This window comes from Misgurnus anguillicaudatus, chromosome 20 (assembly GCF_027580225.2).
Source record: "Misgurnus anguillicaudatus chromosome 20, ASM2758022v2, whole genome shotgun sequence".
Taxonomy (NCBI): Eukaryota; Metazoa; Chordata; class Actinopteri; order Cypriniformes; family Cobitidae; genus Misgurnus; species Misgurnus anguillicaudatus.
This window is the reverse complement of record NC_073356.2, coordinates 10649692-10668738: the sequence shown is the minus strand read 5'-3', so window position 1 is coordinate 10668738 and position 19047 is coordinate 10649692. Positions and strand designations below refer to the sequence as shown.

The following is a 19047-nucleotide window of genomic DNA, read 5'->3' as shown; positions in this document are numbered from 1 at the left end:
TTATTACATTTCTGCAGAATAAATAATAAAAAATAGAATATGTGTACCTGAAGTACATTAATGTACAATATCAAGGTATTTATGTGTACAAAGACATAACATGTACATTCAGGAACTGGTTGTTTATGAGGATTCAAGAACCATAAATAAATTTAATATTTTGTTTCTAGTGCTTGCTAATTTTAATATATTCTGACATTAAATATGTCAGAATGTATTAAAAATAGCAAGCACTAGAAACAAAATATTTTAAACGTTTATTTTTAGTGCCATTTCTTCTATTCATTTTGGATTGACTTAAAAATAGACAATTCTAAACATTTAACAAAACGTTAAATTTAGGACCTATGACATTTTACTTTGTCTAGGGAAAAAAAACAGTTTTCTGAAAAACATTACGTCATCAATATAGTTTTTTTATTTTTATTTTTTCACATTCACAACATTAAAAAAACTTCCCACAATCCCTTCAAAAATAAAACCTCCAAATATAAAGTTAAAACATAAAAATAAATAAAACTTTAAAAGAAATGTAAAAACTTTATATATTATATATGTTATCACTTAGTATTTTTGTTGTTCTTAATCTTTAATTCACATATTATGTTAACGTTTTTTACGTTTCGTGTTTGTTTTGACATTTTTGCAGCGCAAACATTTCACTTCCGCCTTTAACTTTAACCTTTCAACGACTTCCTTATTTTATGGAAAGACAAAATGGCGGCCTCCATGCAGCGCATTGGAATAGTTATCTGTCGCACATTTCCTGTTATTTTACAGCGAAATCTTCAATTGCAGGTTTGTTGAGTAAAATTACTTATGTACTGTAGTGAATGTTATTATTACAAAATTAAAATATCTGCCTGCTGTGGTTGTGTAAGCGATTGCATGCAAACAGCGAGAAATGATAAGGTTAAATTCCTATATTGCAGGGATTTCGTGACTGGAAAATAACTCCCATCTCTACAGCTTCAGTCCAGTGGGTGAATGCTCGTGCATCGTCATCATCCTCATCTTCTGAAGATGAAACGGAAACCCCCAAAACACTGTCTAGATATGCAGACAGCCCATGGCAATACTTAGAAAGTGAAGGTAATATTACACACATTATAATGATGAAGTGGTTGTGATTGTTGAAACAGTCTTTAGTTTAATCCTCGCTGTCTTTCATTAGAGTACATTGAGCGCTATGGATCAAAACCTATTTGGTCAGACTACAGAAGGAACCATAAGGGAGGAATTCCTCCACAAAAGACAAGGAAGACCTGTATTGTATGTACACGTTTTCTCTGTCCATAAATTTTAGTGATCGTTTATCCTACATTAGTAGTTATTCATTGAACTTTATGACATTGGTTTTCTATTGCCATAGAGAGGAGACAAGATTTGTGGGAACCCTTGTCCCATTTGTCGTGATGCAAACGTCATTATCCACTACAAGGTTCGTCCTCAGCCTGTCCCAAACGTCAACATTGACAATACTATACACATTTACCCTCAAACTATTATGCATTACTATAAGTTGTGTTTTTCTGCAGAACGTGAACTTGCTGAAGCAGTTTATTAGTCCTCATACAGGAGTAGTGCACGATCCCACTCGAACAGGTATCTTCACGTTATCCTTTTCCCGACATTTATTATCCTATTATCACTTTTCCCTAATCCTCATATCATTTTATTTTCAGGGGTGTGCATGAAACAACAGAAACAACTTAATAAGGCCATCGACACAGCTAGAGATCATGGTAAATACACGTTACACCCTAAACTTTATTTGACGCACAGTTTAAGCATAAACTATTACCGTTTCCATTTTTAAGGTTTACTTCCAGTCCAGCTGCCACATGTGGACTACTCGAAAGAGGACTACTCAAACACACATGGTGCTGTACGACAAACCCCTGCTCCATCTTCTCTCACCTCGGGAGAGCCGTGGTATCCGTGGTATGGCAGACTTGAACCAGATGAACGAGAACTGGCAAGAGTGAAGAGGATCTACAAAGCCTACCTAAAATAATATCAATTAATCTTCAGTATTTAACATCAAAGACATTTCCCTTGTTGCGTTACATTTGGCACATGCAGTGTAATATAAGAAATAAAACCTTCAAACCAACTTTGTTGCAAAAATCATTTATTTGGTTTTACATGGCAACATTTGGATGCTAACTTGTTATTCAAATTGAGTTGGTCAATGACTGTGATAACAGATACACTGCAGATGACCACTCAATCGGATGCTTTTTACTGGTTAAGCCATTGTTAACTGGTTAAAATGGTACCACAATCCATTTCATATGGATTCTATAGTGATTTAATAGCCAAACTGTCTATTTATAAAGGCAGCTTAAAACTAAATGTATGCAGCTGTTATCAAACCCTTTCCTCTGGTCACGTAGCAATGCATCACACATATGAAAAGAGCTGGCGATGAAATGGCCCAAATATAGTAAAACAAAAATGTCAGACATTATGACTAAAGAACAAGTGCTGTATTTTGTAAAAATATTGATTTGGAATGACAAATGCATCCTACATCAAGGCTTTCTACAAATCACCCCAAACAGTTTGCGTGGAGGAACTTGGCATGATATTTTTATGTTTATCGAAACTAAAAAATGTGCATCCAGCCCTTCAGTGACGCAGTTTGACATCCTTGTTATTAATACCAGCCATCGTTCATTCTTTAGGCTTGTTGACCAGCGTTTCTCCAAGGGCCTCCAGCACTTCTCTCTTGTAGTCTTCAAAGTCTCCATCAATCTGGTTGATAGTCTGGTCCTCCACCACCCACAAATGACACTGGGTCTCAGTGATCAGCCTGGCATCATGGCTCACAATTATCACAGCTAGAAAAGACATTTACATTAAGTTTTGTCCCTTGTGCTACTACATAATCTATTATCATTTCAATTATTTGCAAGCAAAGGTTGTGGGTTTGATTCACAAGGAGTTGCTTTGGATAAAATGTAATATGATTAAAAAATACCTGATCAAAGATTTATAAAATCCTTGCAAAGTAATCAAACGATATACAGTACATACCCCCTTTGTATTCATTGATGGCTTCTGATAATGCATCAATTGACTCGATGTCCAAGTTGTTAGTGGGCTCATCCTGTTAATTTGCATAAAAAAGACAATCTTTTCACGCCTTTGGTTTTGTGATTATATCAATGTAATGCAAACACGACACAGCTCCTTACCAGGATGAGGACATCAGGTTGCCTACAAGAAAGTTCAGCAAAGACCACTCTTGCTTTTTGACCGCCTAAAAGAATAAAAAAAAGATTTGTAAAAACCGGTCTAGAGTCTGGAAATCATACCCGAATGCATTTCTATGGTGTTTACCGGAAAGTTTGGAGATCTGGATGGTGTGTGCGTGGCTCTCTAAACCAAAGCGACCCAGGCATTTCCTGGAATCCTGGTATTGAAGGTTAAAGTTTCTCTGGAGGTACTCTGTAGCAGCCTCCTCCATGTTCAACTGATCAGCGTACTGCTGGTTAAAGAAACCTACTTTCTACAAACACAGGCAGAGAATCAAATTAAATTACCTAAATGAAGGAATGCAAAAAATATTGAGGTAAACGGAAAAAAAAATCTCGTACCAATCTGTGGTTCTTTCTCATCTCTCCTCTTGTCTAAAATGAAAAAGGAAATGCCATGAATGTCGTGAAGCAAACAAACTAAGAAAAATGGGCTAAAAGAATGAAAGTTTCACTAACAGGAGTTAATTTTCCAGTCAAGAGCAAAAGCAGGGTACTCTTTCCAACTCCATTGGGTCCGACTATACATACTGAAACAGACCAATAAAACTCATGTTAAATGATGTTAAACAATATAGATTCAAAACCGTCCCCTTTAGAAAGTTTACTTAATTAATTAATTTTTAAAATGTGACCCTGAACTACAAAACCAGGCATAACTGGTAGCAATAGCCAAAATACATTGTAGGGGTTAACATTGTTTTCTTATGCCGAAAATCATTAGGATAAAAAAGATCATGCTCCACACAGACATTTTGTACCTTTCCTACCATAAATATATAAAAAATGTATATCAGTAGTAATGTGTGTTGCTAAAGACTTCAAAGGCAATTTTCTCAATATTTAGATTTTTTGCACCCTCAGATTCCTATTCTAACAAACCATACATCAATGGAAAGCTTTTTTATTCAGCTTTCAGATGAAAATTTACCCTTATGACTTTATGTGTGGTCCAGGGTCACAATTAATTTTTTTTGCCAAATTTATCCGTTAATCTACACAAAAGTGCAGAGATAAAATATGAACAAAAACATTATTAAGCAAGAATACATTATACATTTATTTTTATTTTTTTCTCCAGGACCGAAAGCAGAACCGATAGCATCAGATCTTACTGATACTACGGTCTTTCATAATTTAGCCCCGGGCCAGTTTAATACCGGGTTTCGGTACCCATCCCTATTGCCAACGCCTTGCTATTGCATGTTTCTGTGACGAGAATCATGTGATACGTAAATAAGAGGTAAATATAAGATGTAAACTTAAGCACAATTCTTCTGCGCGTGTGCACATGGTATTTTTGCATCCGATTAAGAAAATACTACGATTCACATGTTTACATGCATACTTTTCTCCTGTTGATCAGATCACAGATCGGTCTACACCACCCCTTTTAATACGATCAAAATTTGCATCGATTGTATTGATTAAGGTGTTTACATGAAGACTTTTCAAACCGATTTAGCTATCAATACGATTACAAACGGATTATTTGGTTGCATGTAAACGTAGCTACTGTGCCAATCCTTAAACTGGCAGACCTCTACCTTCAGTAGACATTGGATGACTTACTTCTAGACTCCATGTCAATTCCAAAGTCCACATTCTTGAATAGAGGCTTCTGGCCTTCATAACCGAAATCAACACCTGCATGTGTGAAAGAGAGACACAATCACAAATGAATGACCAAATGTTCAACTTACAGACAAGATGCCATAATAAGTGAAACTGATATTAGATTGGAAAGATAACTCACTGTGCAGGCCGAGAATTGGCGGCGAGAGCGGAGGAGGATTGGGGAAGGTAAATTTAACGGTGTATTCTTTTGGTCTTCTGAGGAGCTCCGTGGCCTCGTGGCTTTCCTCCTCTTGACCCTTCTTCTTGCTTTTATTCTGTTTCCTCGTCAGAGCTTCTTTTGTCTGTTTCTCCTGAGAATGAATAATTGATGGAAAATGAAACACTGGACTTCAAACGATTTAAATCATTAAGTCCTCAAGGTAAAAGTCAAGAACTCACAGCTTGTTTTGTGGACTTGCCACCAGCTTTCAGGTCTTTGAGTTTCTTCTCTTGTTTCTCGTACTGCTTGAGAAGTTCTTTCTGTTTCTGTACGTACATCTTCTTAAACGTCACTATAGACATCAAGCACACATAAAATACAAAAAGCTAGAACTACAAGGTACGGCTTGTCAACATTTTATACATACAGTAGTTCAGGCCTTGTATAGACCGTTTCAGCAGCAACAACATAGAAAAACGGCCTTTGTGACCCAAACTTAACTACCGGTAGACTTCCGCAAAGAATCTATCCACTTGTTGAGTCATGACGTAAGGAATACTGTTTCCATGTCCTGGCCTCCACTCGGTTCATTAGGGTATATTAAATAAACAGCTTTTTTTATGAGCACTATTTATTCATATCACACATTTAAGCAATTTTTTTTTACAATTTACAGGTGTACACTGCAGTCTCCAGTAATCACTGACAACAATACATTAATAATTTATAAAAAAAAAGTCCATATCTGGTCATCTCGGATTTTGTTATGGAGATAAATGTTATGGAGATTTGCATCTGGTGTTTTTGGTAGTTTTGCATTATGATATGATTGTATATAAGCGTGCTTTTTGTTATTTCCCTATGGCATTTTAGATGGGTTGGAACCGGAAGCGGTGCATGACGTCAGACTTAAAGGTGTAGCGGAGGATTTTCTTGAATTTTAGAAAATAACCGCCTTCTCCACTATTTTAAAAAATGCAATTGGGCAACACTCCTGATTGACAACTAGGAGGACCAATATTCTTGATGATCCACCCGGAAAAAGAAAATCATCCGCAATACCTTTAAGTGGATAACAACAGTGTCCCCCTATAGTAGAAGGATCACTTAAAATGTGAAATAAATGTGTGAAAGTCTTGTTTCTTATTAATTCAGTAGATATCCAGTGTTAGGGAAGCTATATACAGTATTGTTCAAAATAATAGCAGTACAATGTGACCAACCAGAACAATCAAGGTCTTCAGTACACTCTCCATTGCTACGTGGCAAACAAGCCACCAGTAGGTTCAGTAGATTCCCAGAAAACAAACAAGACCCAGCACCCATGACACGCACGCTCCCAAGGCTGTGCAATTGGGCAATTAGTTAAAAGGGGTGTGTTCAAAAAAACAGCAGTGTCTACCTTTGACTGTACAAACTCAAAACTATTTTGTACAAACATTTTTTTTTTCTGGGAATCACTAAACTAATATTTAGTTGTATGACCACAGTTTTTTAAAACTGCTTGACATCTGTGTGGCATGGAGTCAACCAACTTGTGGCACCTCTCAGCTGTTATTCCACTCCATGATTCTTTAACAACATTCCACAATTCATTCACATTTCTTGGTTTTGCTTCAGAAACAGCATTTTTGATATCACCCCACAAGTTCTCAATTGGATTAAGGTCTGGAGATTGGGCTTGCCACTCCATAACATGAATTTTGTTGGTTTGGAACCAAGACTTTGCCCGTTTACTAGTGTGTTTTGGGTCATTGTCTTGTTGAAACAACCATTTCAAGGGCATGTCCTCTTCAGCATAGGGCAACATGACCTCTTCAAGTATTTTAACATATGCAAACTGATCCATGATCCCTGGTATGCGATAAATAGGCCCAACACCATAGTAGGAGAAACACGCCCATATCATGATGCTTGCACCTCCATGCTTCACTGTCTTCACTGTGTACTGTGGCTTGAATTCAGGGTTTGGGGGTCGTCTCACAAACTGCCTGTGGCCCTTGGACCCAAAAAGAACAATTTTACTCTCATCAGTCCACAAAATGTTCCTCCATTTCTCTTTAGGCCAGTTGATGTGTTCTTTGGCAAATTGTAACCTCTTCTGCACATGCCTTTTTTTTAACAGAGGGACTTTGCGGGGGATTCTTGAAAATAGATTAGCTTCACACAGACGTCTTCTAACTGTCACAGTACTTACAGGTAACTCCAGACTGTCTTTGATCATCCTGGAGGTGATCATTGGCTGAGCCTTTGCCATTCTGGTTATTCTTCTATCCATTTTGATGGTTGTCTTCCGTTTTCTTCCACGTCTCTTTGGTTGTCTCTCCATTTTAAGGCATTGGAGATAATTTTAGCTGAACAGCCTATCATTTTTTGCACCTCTTTATAGTTTTTCCCCTCTCCAATCAACTTTTTAATCAAAGTACGCTGTTCTTCTGAACAATGTCTTGAACGACCCATTTTCCTCAGCTTTCAAATGCATGTTCAACAAGTGTTGGCTTCATCCTTAAATAGGGGCCACCTGATTCACACCTGTTTCTTCACAAAATTGATGACCTCAGTGATTGAATGCCACACTGCTATTTTTTTGAACACACCCCCCTCAACTAATTCAACTAATTGCCCAACCGCACAGCCTTAAGAGCGTGCATATAATGAATGCTGGGTCTCATTTGTTTTCTAAAAATCTACCGAACCCACTGGCAACTTGTCTGCCACGCAGCAATAAAAAAATACACTAAAAACCTTGATCATTCTGGCCAGTCACATTGTACTGCTATTATTTTGAACAAGACTGTATAGGCATCGGTGCCATAATGGCACCAGGTTTCGGTACCCAACCCTACTCTTGACGTGATGACGTATTGCGTGAGGCGCATCACAGGACCGGAGATAGACGAGAAGTTGTGGTTTAAAAGTGCTTATTTTTTGTCTTGTCAAAAATGACAATCGTTTCGCTAGATAAGACCCTTATGCCTCGTTTGAGATCATTTAGAGTCCTTTAAAACTCAGTTTAAAATAATGTTTAGTGTTAAGTGTTGAGTTAAGTGTTAAGTGTTGGGCTCCATTAAACTCGATTAAAGTGAGAAAAATCCTGGAATGTTTTCCTAAAAAAAAAAAAAAAAAATTCTTCTCGACTGAACAAAGACAGACACCAACATTTTGGATGACATGGTAGTGAGTGAAATTATCTGGATTTTTTAAAGAAAATTGACTAATCCTTTAAACGAAATCCAAGATACCAATCTGAAAAAGTAGTTAGCTACACTGCAAGTTACTACTAAAAAGTAGCTAGCTAGCTAGAAAAAGTAGCTAGCTTTTTTTTACACAAATAACTGAATATAATTTAATGTTTTAAGAAAGAATTTGGGGTTTCAAACAATGTTATTTAATACAATTATGGTTTCAGTATTGTTTTAGTTTGTGAACTACAAAATACAAATATTTACCTCAAACTGATAGTCTGCAAATTGACAATAAATAGGCATAAAAAGAAAAATATTTCAGCTCTTTATAATAATAATAATAATAATAATAATTATTATTATTATTATTAATTATTATTATAAACGAGGTATATAATTAAATAATGTGGATTGATAAACGCACTTAGTATATCTGGATTTCTTTTTCTTTAGTTGCATTGCAACTTGCAGTAGATATCGTTCGCATTGATGTATAAAAGTGAAACTTACGATAGTTGCCCCTGTAGTAATAGAGTTTCTGATTGTCCAGATGAATGATATCTGTACAGACGTCATCTAAGAAACTCTGGTCGTGGGACACAATGAGTAAGGTTTTCTTCCAACTCTGTAAGTAGCTATAACAGGAAACAAAAGATAGGAAGGACAAGAGGAGATTTATTGGTTACACTTTATTTTAATAGTCCGCTTTAGACATTCTACTAACTACAAATAACTTTGCAACTGTGTCAACTAACTCTCTACATATCATCTAACTTAAAGGGCCCATATTATGCAAAATTGGCTTTTACAAGGTGTTTAGACATAATTGTGTGTTGGAAGTGTGTAAACACAACAACCCTACAAGGAAACAATCCACTCCTCCTTTTTTAATCTCCATTAAATAAAAGCAGTCACATTAGACATGCTGTTTTGATTATCTTGTTAATGTGATGTCACACTAACGAAGCCCCACCCACAACCACTGACTTACTGGTTAATTTTTCCCAAAAAGCTTTTCTAGGTGTTTGTTAGCATGTTGTAGCACTAATGTGGCTAAAAATACTATTGTCCCAGACTTTATTAGCAGGATAAGGTCTATTATTAACCCCTTCAAACCCTGCCTCCACTGGAATGGACATCAAGTTTTGCTGATCAACCAATCAAAATAAGGCACACCGATTAAACACCTGAAAAATCAGGTCTGAAGTGGTTAACCGTAGCTGTAGCTTATTTGCATTTAAAGGTACAGACACTGAAAACTGAGCTTTTGCTCGTGCCCTTGTAAAAATGGGCATAATACGTGCCCTTTAAAACCAACAGTAAACAGGTATTATGTAACCAGATATTATTACTTGTTAAGCCAGATGACAGCGTTCAGGTCCAGGTGGTTTGTGGGCTCGTCCAGCATTAGCAGAGTGGGCTCCATAAACAGCGCTCTGGAGAAAACACAAAGACAACCACGCTCAAGCATCACACCTCACATTAGTTTCCTACAACCGAATTGAATCTGAACAATTCTGCTCACCTTGCCAAAGACACTCTCATCCTCCACCCACCAGAAAACTTCTTGGTTGGTCTGTTCTGCATCTCAGGAGTGAAAGAAAGACCAGCCAAGATCCTACGAGCTTTGGCTTCAGCTGCTGCGGCTCCGATCACCCTCAGCTCCTCATAGACCTTTGGGGAGTAAAATGCATGCGGTTATATTCCTCCCAATGCAATTTAGATCCACGTTCCTGAAGGACTCTCCTTTACCTTTTCAAGTCTCTTTGATACGCTGTCATCTCCTTTCTCCAACCGACTCTGCAGCTGTTTCTCTTCTTCCAGGAGCTTCAGTCTCCGAGTATCTGCCTTTAGCACCGCCTGGACCGCAGGAGTGTCGTCCGCCACCACCTCTGAGGAACGTCAGAGACAGATGTGAGGGGAGAAGATGTCACCCAAAGTTGATGATGAAAAGGGATAGCATTGGGCAGGGCTTTACCTTGCTCGCAAAGCAGCACGTCGATGTTGGGAGGAATACTGAGAGCTCTGTTGGCAATGTGCTTCAGTAGCGTGGTCTTTCCTTTACTGTGATTCAAAGAAAGCAAGGTGAGCAAGCAAACAGAGAAAAAAAGTGTTAGTACTGTATGTAAAGGCAATGAGACATTTGAAAAGTTTGTGTTATACTATATCGCTATAACACACTATACTATTTTAAACAGAATTTTCCTAATTATTGTATCACGGTTATTCGTTAAAGGTGCAGTGTGTAATTTTTAGAAGGATCTCTTGACAGAAATGCAAAATAATATACAAAACTACATTATCAGGGGTGTATAAACACCTTTTTATAATGAACCGTTATGTTTTTATTACCTTAGAACAGCGCTTCTCAAATAGTGGGGCGGGACCCCCGGGGGGGCTCGAAGCGACACCAGGGGGGGCGCGTGAGACCCCGGGGAAAATACTTTTTCAGGAAGTGATTTTTTTGCACCGTCACTTAAAGACATTACACCCCAAACACGCTGATAAGCCGCTTGAGTTTTTTATTATTATTTATTGATTATATTTAATTTAATTTTTCAGTATCAAATGGTCAAAAATATACTGTAAATAAGGATTGATTTTTTTATTTCAGGCAAATTGATGCATTTTAAGTCTTTACTGTTACATACTAAAAAACAATGTTAATAAATTTATTATTTGTTGTAATTTGATTGATATTTATTTTTTGTGATTTCTTTAATGTTAATAAGGATACAATGTTTTGCAGATGTGTCATTTTATAGACAAATGATACTATTTACAGTCGCGGCGGAGAGTAGGGGGGTCTCGAACTGTTTACTTCTTCCTAGGGGGGGCGTGACAGAAAATAATTGAGAAGCACTGCCTTAGAATGAGACGTTTTATCTACATACATAGAGGGTCCCCTTACATGGAAGTCGCCATTTTGTGACGCCATGTTTCTACAGAACCCTTAACGGACAATATTTTTTACTAAGTTGTCTCCGACGATGACATGTTTTTTCAGTGGCAGCTACCGTAGCTTCTCTACGCGTTTCAAAAGCGAGGGGTGAGCAGTGGACTGAGACGTTGGTTGCAATTCGCAACTTCACCACTAGATGCTGCTAAAATGTACACACTGCACATTTAATGGATATATTCGAAATAAATAAATGTCAATGGACACATTTGCTTTATCTACCCATAACAGTTTACCCAAATAATAAAATCTCATGAAACACGATGAAACCCGCATATGACAACTAGCTATGAGACACGAGAACCAATAAGATAAGAAGTTATCGACATGTTTGTACCAGGCCTAAAATGTAAAGTTAAAACATTTCGACAGCCATCCTGTCGTCCTAACTAGACGTGACACAAGACAAAAAATGTGTAAAACTATCAACCCACCCATTCGGTCCAACCAGACCATAGCGTCTCCCGGCAACAATCAGAAGGTCTGCATTCACAAACAGCTCTTTACCGTGAGCTGAAATGCTAAATCTTTCCAACTACACACACAAAAAACAATACATTAAATAATAAATTGCTTAATTAAATTTGCTGGTGAATTAAATTAAGTTTGCGTGTCAAACCTTGATATCTGAAGCGTTTTCCAGCATGGCCTGTCGCGAGGATAACTCGGCCTGCGAGACGGAAAAATCTCCCTCCATAGCATTCTGAGCACGAACGCTTGCCACCTGACGCTCATACTCCATCTGCACAACACAAGGAAATGATATGTACTCTGCAGTCACAGTAAAGTATACTGTTCTTTTAAACGTATGTGATAAACAAAGTGACTACCATTTTCTTTTTCTTCTTCTTCTCTTTTTTACTCATGTTAGCAAACGGGTCCTCCTCTTGATTTGCATTGGCGTGCTCAGCCGCAATCGCATCCTCTGCACACTACCAGACGTGATGAAATTACATCAGCATAAAAATTGAGACACAAACGAATATTTAGGATACAAGAAAAGGCAGATTATTATTGTACCATCATAGTGTCATTATCATCGCTCTTCTCCTCCTCTTCCTCATCTTCGCTAGGAGGGCGGCGAGCAGGCTTTCCTTTCTGAAACACAAACCACACTTATAAGTGAAAAATACATCCAAGATGACAAATGCTGCTTGTGTTTTGATTGTTATCATCAATTTAATCATTTAAAGATTGTCTCGACCTTGGGCTGTTCCTTTTTGCCTTTCTTCTGAGATTTCTCTTGTTCTTTCTTCTCAGTTTCATCTTCCTCCTGCCAATGATAAGATGTCTGTCAGGTTACAACATACTTAAAGGCTTTTCACACTGCGCTTAATCCCGGGTTATCTTCGCAATGTGTACATATTATGTTTTGTTATTAGCCTTTTGGCTAATCATTAATTTATAACGTTGTGCACATGTTTACTTTTCTTTAAAACACTAATATAGTCATTTAACCAAGTATATATATTTCCAATTCAGATTACAGAAAAAACGCAAGGCATGAATACATTAAAAACTTTTCTCTGGTAATTTTTTTAAGCACATTGACCGAAATCAACAGAAGCAGGATTCATTTCTAACTAAATAACATTTGTTACATCTTAAAAAAGTCTTGTGAAATGTTCTCTTTAAATCAAGATGCATTTTCTCGATCAGCAAAATGACCTAAGAAAATAAGTCTAGTTTTTAAATTAAAAATATTAAGCGTAAGTGAATTTGTGCTTAAAAAACTGCCAATAGGGTAGGAATTTTTTTTTTGAATTTTTCTTGAATTAACTCTTTCCACGCCAGCATTTAAAAAAAAAAAAGTTGCCAGCCAGCGCCAGCATTTTTATGATTTTCACAAAAGTTGAATGCCTTCCAGAAAATGTTCTGATTTAAATATTTAAACATTCAATATATCAAATGAAAGAACACACCCTCTGCTTTGTATAAATTGCAGAAGTGCGGTATTGCGGAAAGCCGAAAATTCTCGTCATTGGCAGGGAAGCGTTTTCTCTTAATTGCTGAGATAACTCGTCAATGGCGGGGAAAGAGTTGAAGAAAAAAACTTTTCAAGAAGTAATTTTTTGCAATATAACCCCTAGTTAAGTATAAACAGTGTGAAACGGATAACCCAAGATTCCTTTAACCCTGGATTAAGAATAACCTGGGGTTAAATATTTCAAGTGTGAAAAGCCCTTTAAAACCCTTTAGTTTTAACATCAAAACTAAACCTCCTTTACTTTATTTGCTTCAGGAGTGGCTTTCTTGACATTTTTTACTCCTTTCTTTTCATTCACATCTTTTTTCTCCATCTCTTCTTCTTGTTCATCCTCAGAGGCCTCCTGTGTTTGAGTGAACTTGAGTGTTATTACGTAATGCATGTTACTTATGATGCGTTACTACCAGCACTGCTGGTTTGTAAGTATGTTGTTGTGATTAATATTTATACAGAATGAAACGTTTATCTTTTTCTGAGCGACCGAGATGGTGCACCCTGGGGAAGTACAGTAGGTGCCCTACGCATAGGGCTGGGCGATATGACCAAAAAAATTATCGAGAAAATGTTTTCCATATCAGTCGATATCGATAATTATCATGATAAATAACAAATCTTTATTCCTGTCACATTTAAAGGCAGATTATTAGTCCTGAATGAAAATTGTACAAACCAGTTAATAATGGTTTTAAGCTACTTTTTAGTCAGAACATGACAAAAACAAATACTAAAATCTTGTTTTAATGTTCAGGCATCTGTATTAAATGTAAATATATTTGTTATGAAATCAATACATTTCTGGCAGAGAAAGCAGCAGGCTACTGTCACTTTAAGACCCAAGACCGACTGCTTTAAGTTTCAATATACTGAGTAACATCCAGCTGTTTATGTTCACTTAAACAAAAAAAGAAAACTTAGTTCAGTGATCACACGTGTGTTATACATATACGAGCTATACACGCTGATAAATGGATGTCAAGAGTGTGACGTTGCTGTGGGAGCGCACATACGCATACATTTCATTCACTGCTGTGGTGGATCTGCTGTTTTTCCTCAGTTACCTGAATTTGTGAAGGTCCTGTAAATATACTTTTAAAGCTGTGCGAATGTGGGCGTGCGGAAGGCGGACGCTGAAAGAACGTACAGTATACTGTGTCTGTGCCTATTGTGTCTGCTGTGTTTGATGAACCCTGTTTGCGCGTGCAACATTACACACAAGAAACTGTTTCCGCGCATTTGGATTCCGTGATTCCGTCCGCATTGCGAAAATCATAGGGCTCTACTGATAAATGAATAACTTGCCTCATCTTCCACTCCTTCAAGTCTAACTGACTTGTTAACCAAGAGCGCGTGTCGCATCCAGAAGTGCTTGCGCAACATTACGCACAGTGCGTAAACATTATCGAGCACTTATCGAAATGTCCTTATCGTTTTATCGAAAAAGTTTATATCGGTAAAATTATCGTTATCGAATTATCGCCCAGCACTACCTACGCATAATGCGTACTCTGCGTATAGGGAGCTGCAATACTGGAAACAATTGAAAACATACACCGGCAACCAGCGTAAACACTTTGGTGTGCACGCCCCCTTAAGACTGCACTCAATGTTAGAGAAGATGAGTTTTGTGGTGTGCGATGGGTCTGTGTGTGTTACTTAGGTAAAATCGAACATCTGGGAATAATGCAATGTTCAAATTATTAGTGATTGTAAATACTGCCTCTAATAAATATTTAGGTGACGCGTAAAGTAATTGTAGGGGGTTACATACAACTTCTTATACTACTATAGAAGAAGAGATATGCAGTTCAAATCTGAATACTCATTAACATTAATATTGCTATAAAAGAAGGACTAATTTACCCAAGTAAAGTATTTTTATGTTTTAGCATTTAAATTCAATGTATATTACAATAATCAAAAGTTATACAGGACACACTCACCTTAGAGCCATTCTTTTTTTTAGGTTTATCGTCATCATCATCATCATCATCTCCACCTGCTTCCTTCTCTTCATCATCATCATCATCACTCTGCCCCAGAGCAGCAAATATGTTGCCTCCCTTGAAGCAGGGTATAAAAACATACATTATAAATAAATAAAAAAACTTTGACACTATGTGAACAGTATATAAATGGAATAAAACTCACTTTGTTTCTCTTTCCTCCTTTGACTGGAGCAACTACTGCAATATTAAAATTAAACGTAATAAGTTAAATATGTGATGAGTGTGAAACAGCACAACGTCAACGACATTATATCTTTGACATAAGAGCAGACTATGGTTTATTGACAGATCTGTAAACTACAGTTTACAATACAATAACAATTTTCTGATGTTACCCTTTTCCTCTTCTTCATCTTCATCACTAGGCTGGACTGACAGTTTCTTGAGACGCTGCAGGACCTCTTCATCATCATCATCATCATCTCCTGCGTTCCCTTTCTGTCTCTTTTTCTTTTTCTTCTGGGCCTGACAGCAAAGGACAAAGCGATTCATAGCTAATACATATACAGTTATTTAATTACATACGTTTACATACTGGAAGGTATTAAAATGCTTTAACGTCATACCTGTTTGCCTTGTGCCTCTTTTACTGGTGGCTGTTCTTCCTTATCTGGCTTTTCATCTGTTGCCAGTTCCTTAAAAAACTGAGGATTGAATCAAATTAATCTGCATTAATACCATAGGAAAATCATTAAACTTTCATTATGTGTTGCCTTATATTGATATTTGAACTATTTACAATTCATCAAAAGTATTATAAAGTAGAGATGCATCGATATGACATTTGTGTGTCGATACAGATATTCGATTAATTAAAATGACATCTTGAGATAACGATAGATAACAATAGTTTTACTTTTTACTCATTGTTTTACAAGTAATATGAAATCTTACAAGTGCAAAGTGTACAACTGCAATTTTCTTGACCCAATTCAAAACAATCACACAGTATGCATTTCCTGCCCCTTTTGATTGCTAGGATACAATCTGTTATCTAGCCTGACCATTGGCCCCTTTTAAACAATCGTACGATGTAGTGGGGAAAATACTTTTATCTGCCAATACCGATTATGGGCCGATATATCGGTGCATCCCTAGTTATGTGAAGACAGAAAAACAACTAATACAAAAAACAACATATGAAGAGCTCAGATGCAAAAGACGTTAAATGTCACCTCCATCAAAAATGATATAACGATACTGACCGAATTCTCTCGGCACATATCAAATACTTTCACATCAAATTCGCACAATTCCAGCTTCAGAAATACTGTTTTGTTAGCAGAATCCATTAAACGGTTTTAGGCGAAGTCCTCTAAGTGCACGGAAGAAGAAATGGATGAACGACAGTGCATGTACGTCACAGTGCAAGAGTTATTTACCTGGAGATTTACCGAATATTAGGGGTGCACGTTTTTGAGTCTTTTGACTTTGTAATGATCAAATAGCTGTAGTACATGAAAGAGTTGTGCATAATATCGCCTTTCTGATTCAAAATCAATACCGGACAGGTATTATATGTTATTTTAAATGTTGTTACAACCCTACCGAATATATTAGCATATTGACCAATATTTGCTAGGTTTTGGAAAATGAAGAGTGACAGGAGGCTTTTTAGAAGTGGAGATTTTTGCACGTACATAGAGGGTTTTGCAGCGAAAAAGTTCACATTTGTTAAATCCCAATGAAATAATTAAAGTGACATTTATGAAAAGAAAGTGTGTCAATAACTGAATAATAACCTTTTAATTGCCATTACAGTGTAATAACTGATTGTAGGGATGTTCATATTGACCAGTTAACCGTTAACCGAAGGTAAGAATTTGTGACCGATTAATATAATAGTTAAAGGAAAAAATGTGTTAATGCGCGGTGCACTTGCCTACAAACATTTTGCCACTTTTCTATCCTTAAATTGTGAATGGCCTAAAAAAAAAAAAATCGCACCAGGTCTGGCGTTAAGTTTTCGCGATTCCTGCAGAATCTCAAAAACAAAAAATACAACATCTGCAGCTGCAAGCAATTATCGTGCAGACTGGAACAATGCAAATATCAAAGAGGATTGTGTTTGTAGTGCTCACTTCATTTCAGGTAAGTCATAATTTTTCAGCCCTGTTAGATTAAATTATAAAGCCTGGATGGTATGAACAGTTTGACCCCATGCTGCGCGCGCACCCGATAGTCATTCAATGTTTACAAACCTTGAAGGGGTCTATATAACCGTTGTTGCAAGTAAGGCATAGTAATGAATATTTTACTTGCATTTTGTGCGGGAATAGAAGATCGGATAAAAATATTCGCTTAGCCAAGACTCATTTATGTGGATGAATGTAAATGGAACAGTTGTAACAAGTCTATCTATAGCTATCTGACCAGAGAAGTAACCAGGTAAAAAAAACATAACGACTGCTGTAATGTAAAAAAAATATTCATTGGTAAATAATGTGAAATAAATATAGTAAAAAGGACATTCTGAAAATGTAACTTGTGCAATGGTAAGAAAATTGGCAAAATAATTAGGAAAAATGAAATTTTATTCGGCTTCGGCATTTCTAAATTTGATAAATAATGGTATTGGCACCCAGCTGGTCGAAACCATTCACTTCCATAGTAAAAACAAATACTATGTCTGTGCTTACCATATTTTATCAAAATATTTTCATCATCATTTATAAGATTCTTAAGACAGAATTGTCATTTTTGGGTGACCTATCCCTTTAAATGGGTCTTGCATCTGAACTCTTCACTGATATCTGACTTACACTCTTCTTTCCGCTCTTATCTTTCTTTCCTTTCTTGACAGGTTTATCTACAAAAAAGGAACATATGCATTTAGTTAGGCATTTCTATGCATTGAAACCCAACACAAAGGATTCAGTATGGTTACAAACACCAGACACTGTACATGAACACAATGACAACAGGAGAGAATGGCATGATGTATACAAGTTAAAAAACAATGACTCTCTCTGTGTTATAGCAACTTTTAAAGCTCTGTACGATCAGAGGTCTAAAAATAAAATGTGATCGTTATGACCTAACGTTAAGTTAAATGATCACATACTGCCAAAATGATGCAATGACTATGAAAACTTCGCATTAAATACATTCGGAAAAACACATTTTGTGCTAAGCACAGTATAGAAATCTAATCACAATCCTTTAATTTCCGTTACACACAATGACATACCTAAATATACAAATATATATTCATATATCATATGGCAGAGCTATTTCGGTGGAAACTTTAATATCATTTAGCTCATTATCAGCTCCATCTCGTTATTATATTCAGGCTATGTTGTTACCTGTTTCTGGTTCGTCATCACCTTCCCATTCAGCCACTTTAGTTGATTTCTTAGGCATGTTTCTTATAAATCTGAAACAACGGTTTTTAAATCTAACTCAGGGATGTAAAAGATCACAGCTGACAATGCACACGAGCTGTATATCACATGCGGCCTGTCCGCACTGCTGCCACACTCAAACGCCGGGAGCGCAAATTGAAACAGCGCCACACCTTAGCGCAGGCGGAAAATGGTATTGCAATTGCGTTGGCAAAAAATATTTTTCAAAGTAAAAGTTTACCTTTTCATGTATGCATTTGGCGGACGTATGTCTCTGCAAGTTTTTGAGTGGCAATGATTCTGAGAAGAACTTAGCGGTGCTATTGTTGTTAATGATGATAATGCATACCTTTAATTTGAAATACATTAAGATAATGACAGTTTATTTACAATTTCAGGCTGTTGATTCATTCTCAAGTTCAAAGCCCATCCTTCCAAATATTTTATTTTATTTTATTTTATTTTATTATTTTATTTTATTTTATTTTATTTTATTTTATTTTATTTTATTTTATTTTATTTT

At 36.6% G+C, this 19047-nt stretch overlaps 2 protein-coding genes across 2 annotated transcripts; one reads left to right on the top strand and one right to left on the bottom strand.

The window, feature by feature from the left end:
• The first annotated feature begins 649 nt into the window (after positions 1–649).
• On the top strand, positions 650–2116 carry mrps18b (mitochondrial ribosomal protein S18B). The gene is made up of 7 exons (XM_055220810.2): positions 650–798; positions 933–1092; positions 1175–1272; positions 1373–1441; positions 1539–1605; positions 1686–1745; positions 1821–2116. The coding sequence occupies exons 1-7, from the start codon at positions 718–720 to the stop codon at positions 2015–2017; spliced, it is 732 nt and encodes a 243-aa protein (XP_055076785.2). The 5' UTR covers positions 650–717; the 3' UTR covers positions 2018–2116.
• Position 2117: 1 nt separating this feature from the next.
• abcf1 (ATP-binding cassette, sub-family F (GCN20), member 1) lies at positions 2118–18683 on the bottom strand. The gene is made up of 26 exons (XM_073858095.1): positions 18486–18683; positions 17940–17986; positions 15744–15821; positions 15513–15642; positions 15320–15354; positions 15112–15231; positions 13404–13514; positions 12389–12454; positions 12205–12282; positions 12015–12116; positions 11804–11926; positions 11619–11719; positions 10204–10289; positions 9978–10117; positions 9751–9899; positions 9578–9661; positions 8736–8860; positions 5280–5392; positions 5020–5191; positions 4836–4910; positions 3723–3793; positions 3606–3638; positions 3349–3517; positions 3204–3268; positions 3043–3115; positions 2118–2846 (listed from the first exon to the last, which is right to left on the bottom strand). Exons 1-26 carry the CDS (start codon positions 18541–18543, stop codon positions 2680–2682), a joined length of 2571 nt encoding a protein of 856 aa, XP_073714196.1. The 5' UTR covers positions 18544–18683; the 3' UTR covers positions 2118–2679.
• Between the last annotated feature and the right edge of the window lie 364 nt (positions 18684–19047).

Excerpts from the sequence above, each read along its gene's own strand:
- mrps18b (XM_055220810.2), top strand. The coding sequence starts at position 718 with ATGGCGGCCTCCATGCAGCGCATTGGAATAGTTATCTGTCGCACATTT. Across the intron at positions 1,273-1,372 it reads AGACAAGGAAGACCTGTATT|AGAGGAGACAAGATTTGTGG; the intron begins GTATGTACACGT and ends CTATTGCCATAG. Across the intron at positions 1,746-1,820 it reads CGACACAGCTAGAGATCATG|GTTTACTTCCAGTCCAGCTG; the intron begins GTAAATACACGT and ends TCCATTTTTAAG.
- abcf1 (XM_073858095.1), bottom strand. The coding sequence starts at position 18,543 with ATGCCTAAGAAATCAACTAAAGTGGCTGAATGGGAAGGTGATGACGAA. Across the intron at positions 4,911-5,019 it reads GCCAATTCTCGGCCTGCACA|GTGTTGATTTCGGTTATGAA; the intron begins GTGAGTTATCTT and ends TCACACATGCAG. Across the intron at positions 3,794-4,835 it reads AATTGACATGGAGTCTAGAA|TATGTATAGTCGGACCCAAT; the intron begins GTAAGTCATCCA and ends GGTCTGTTTCAG.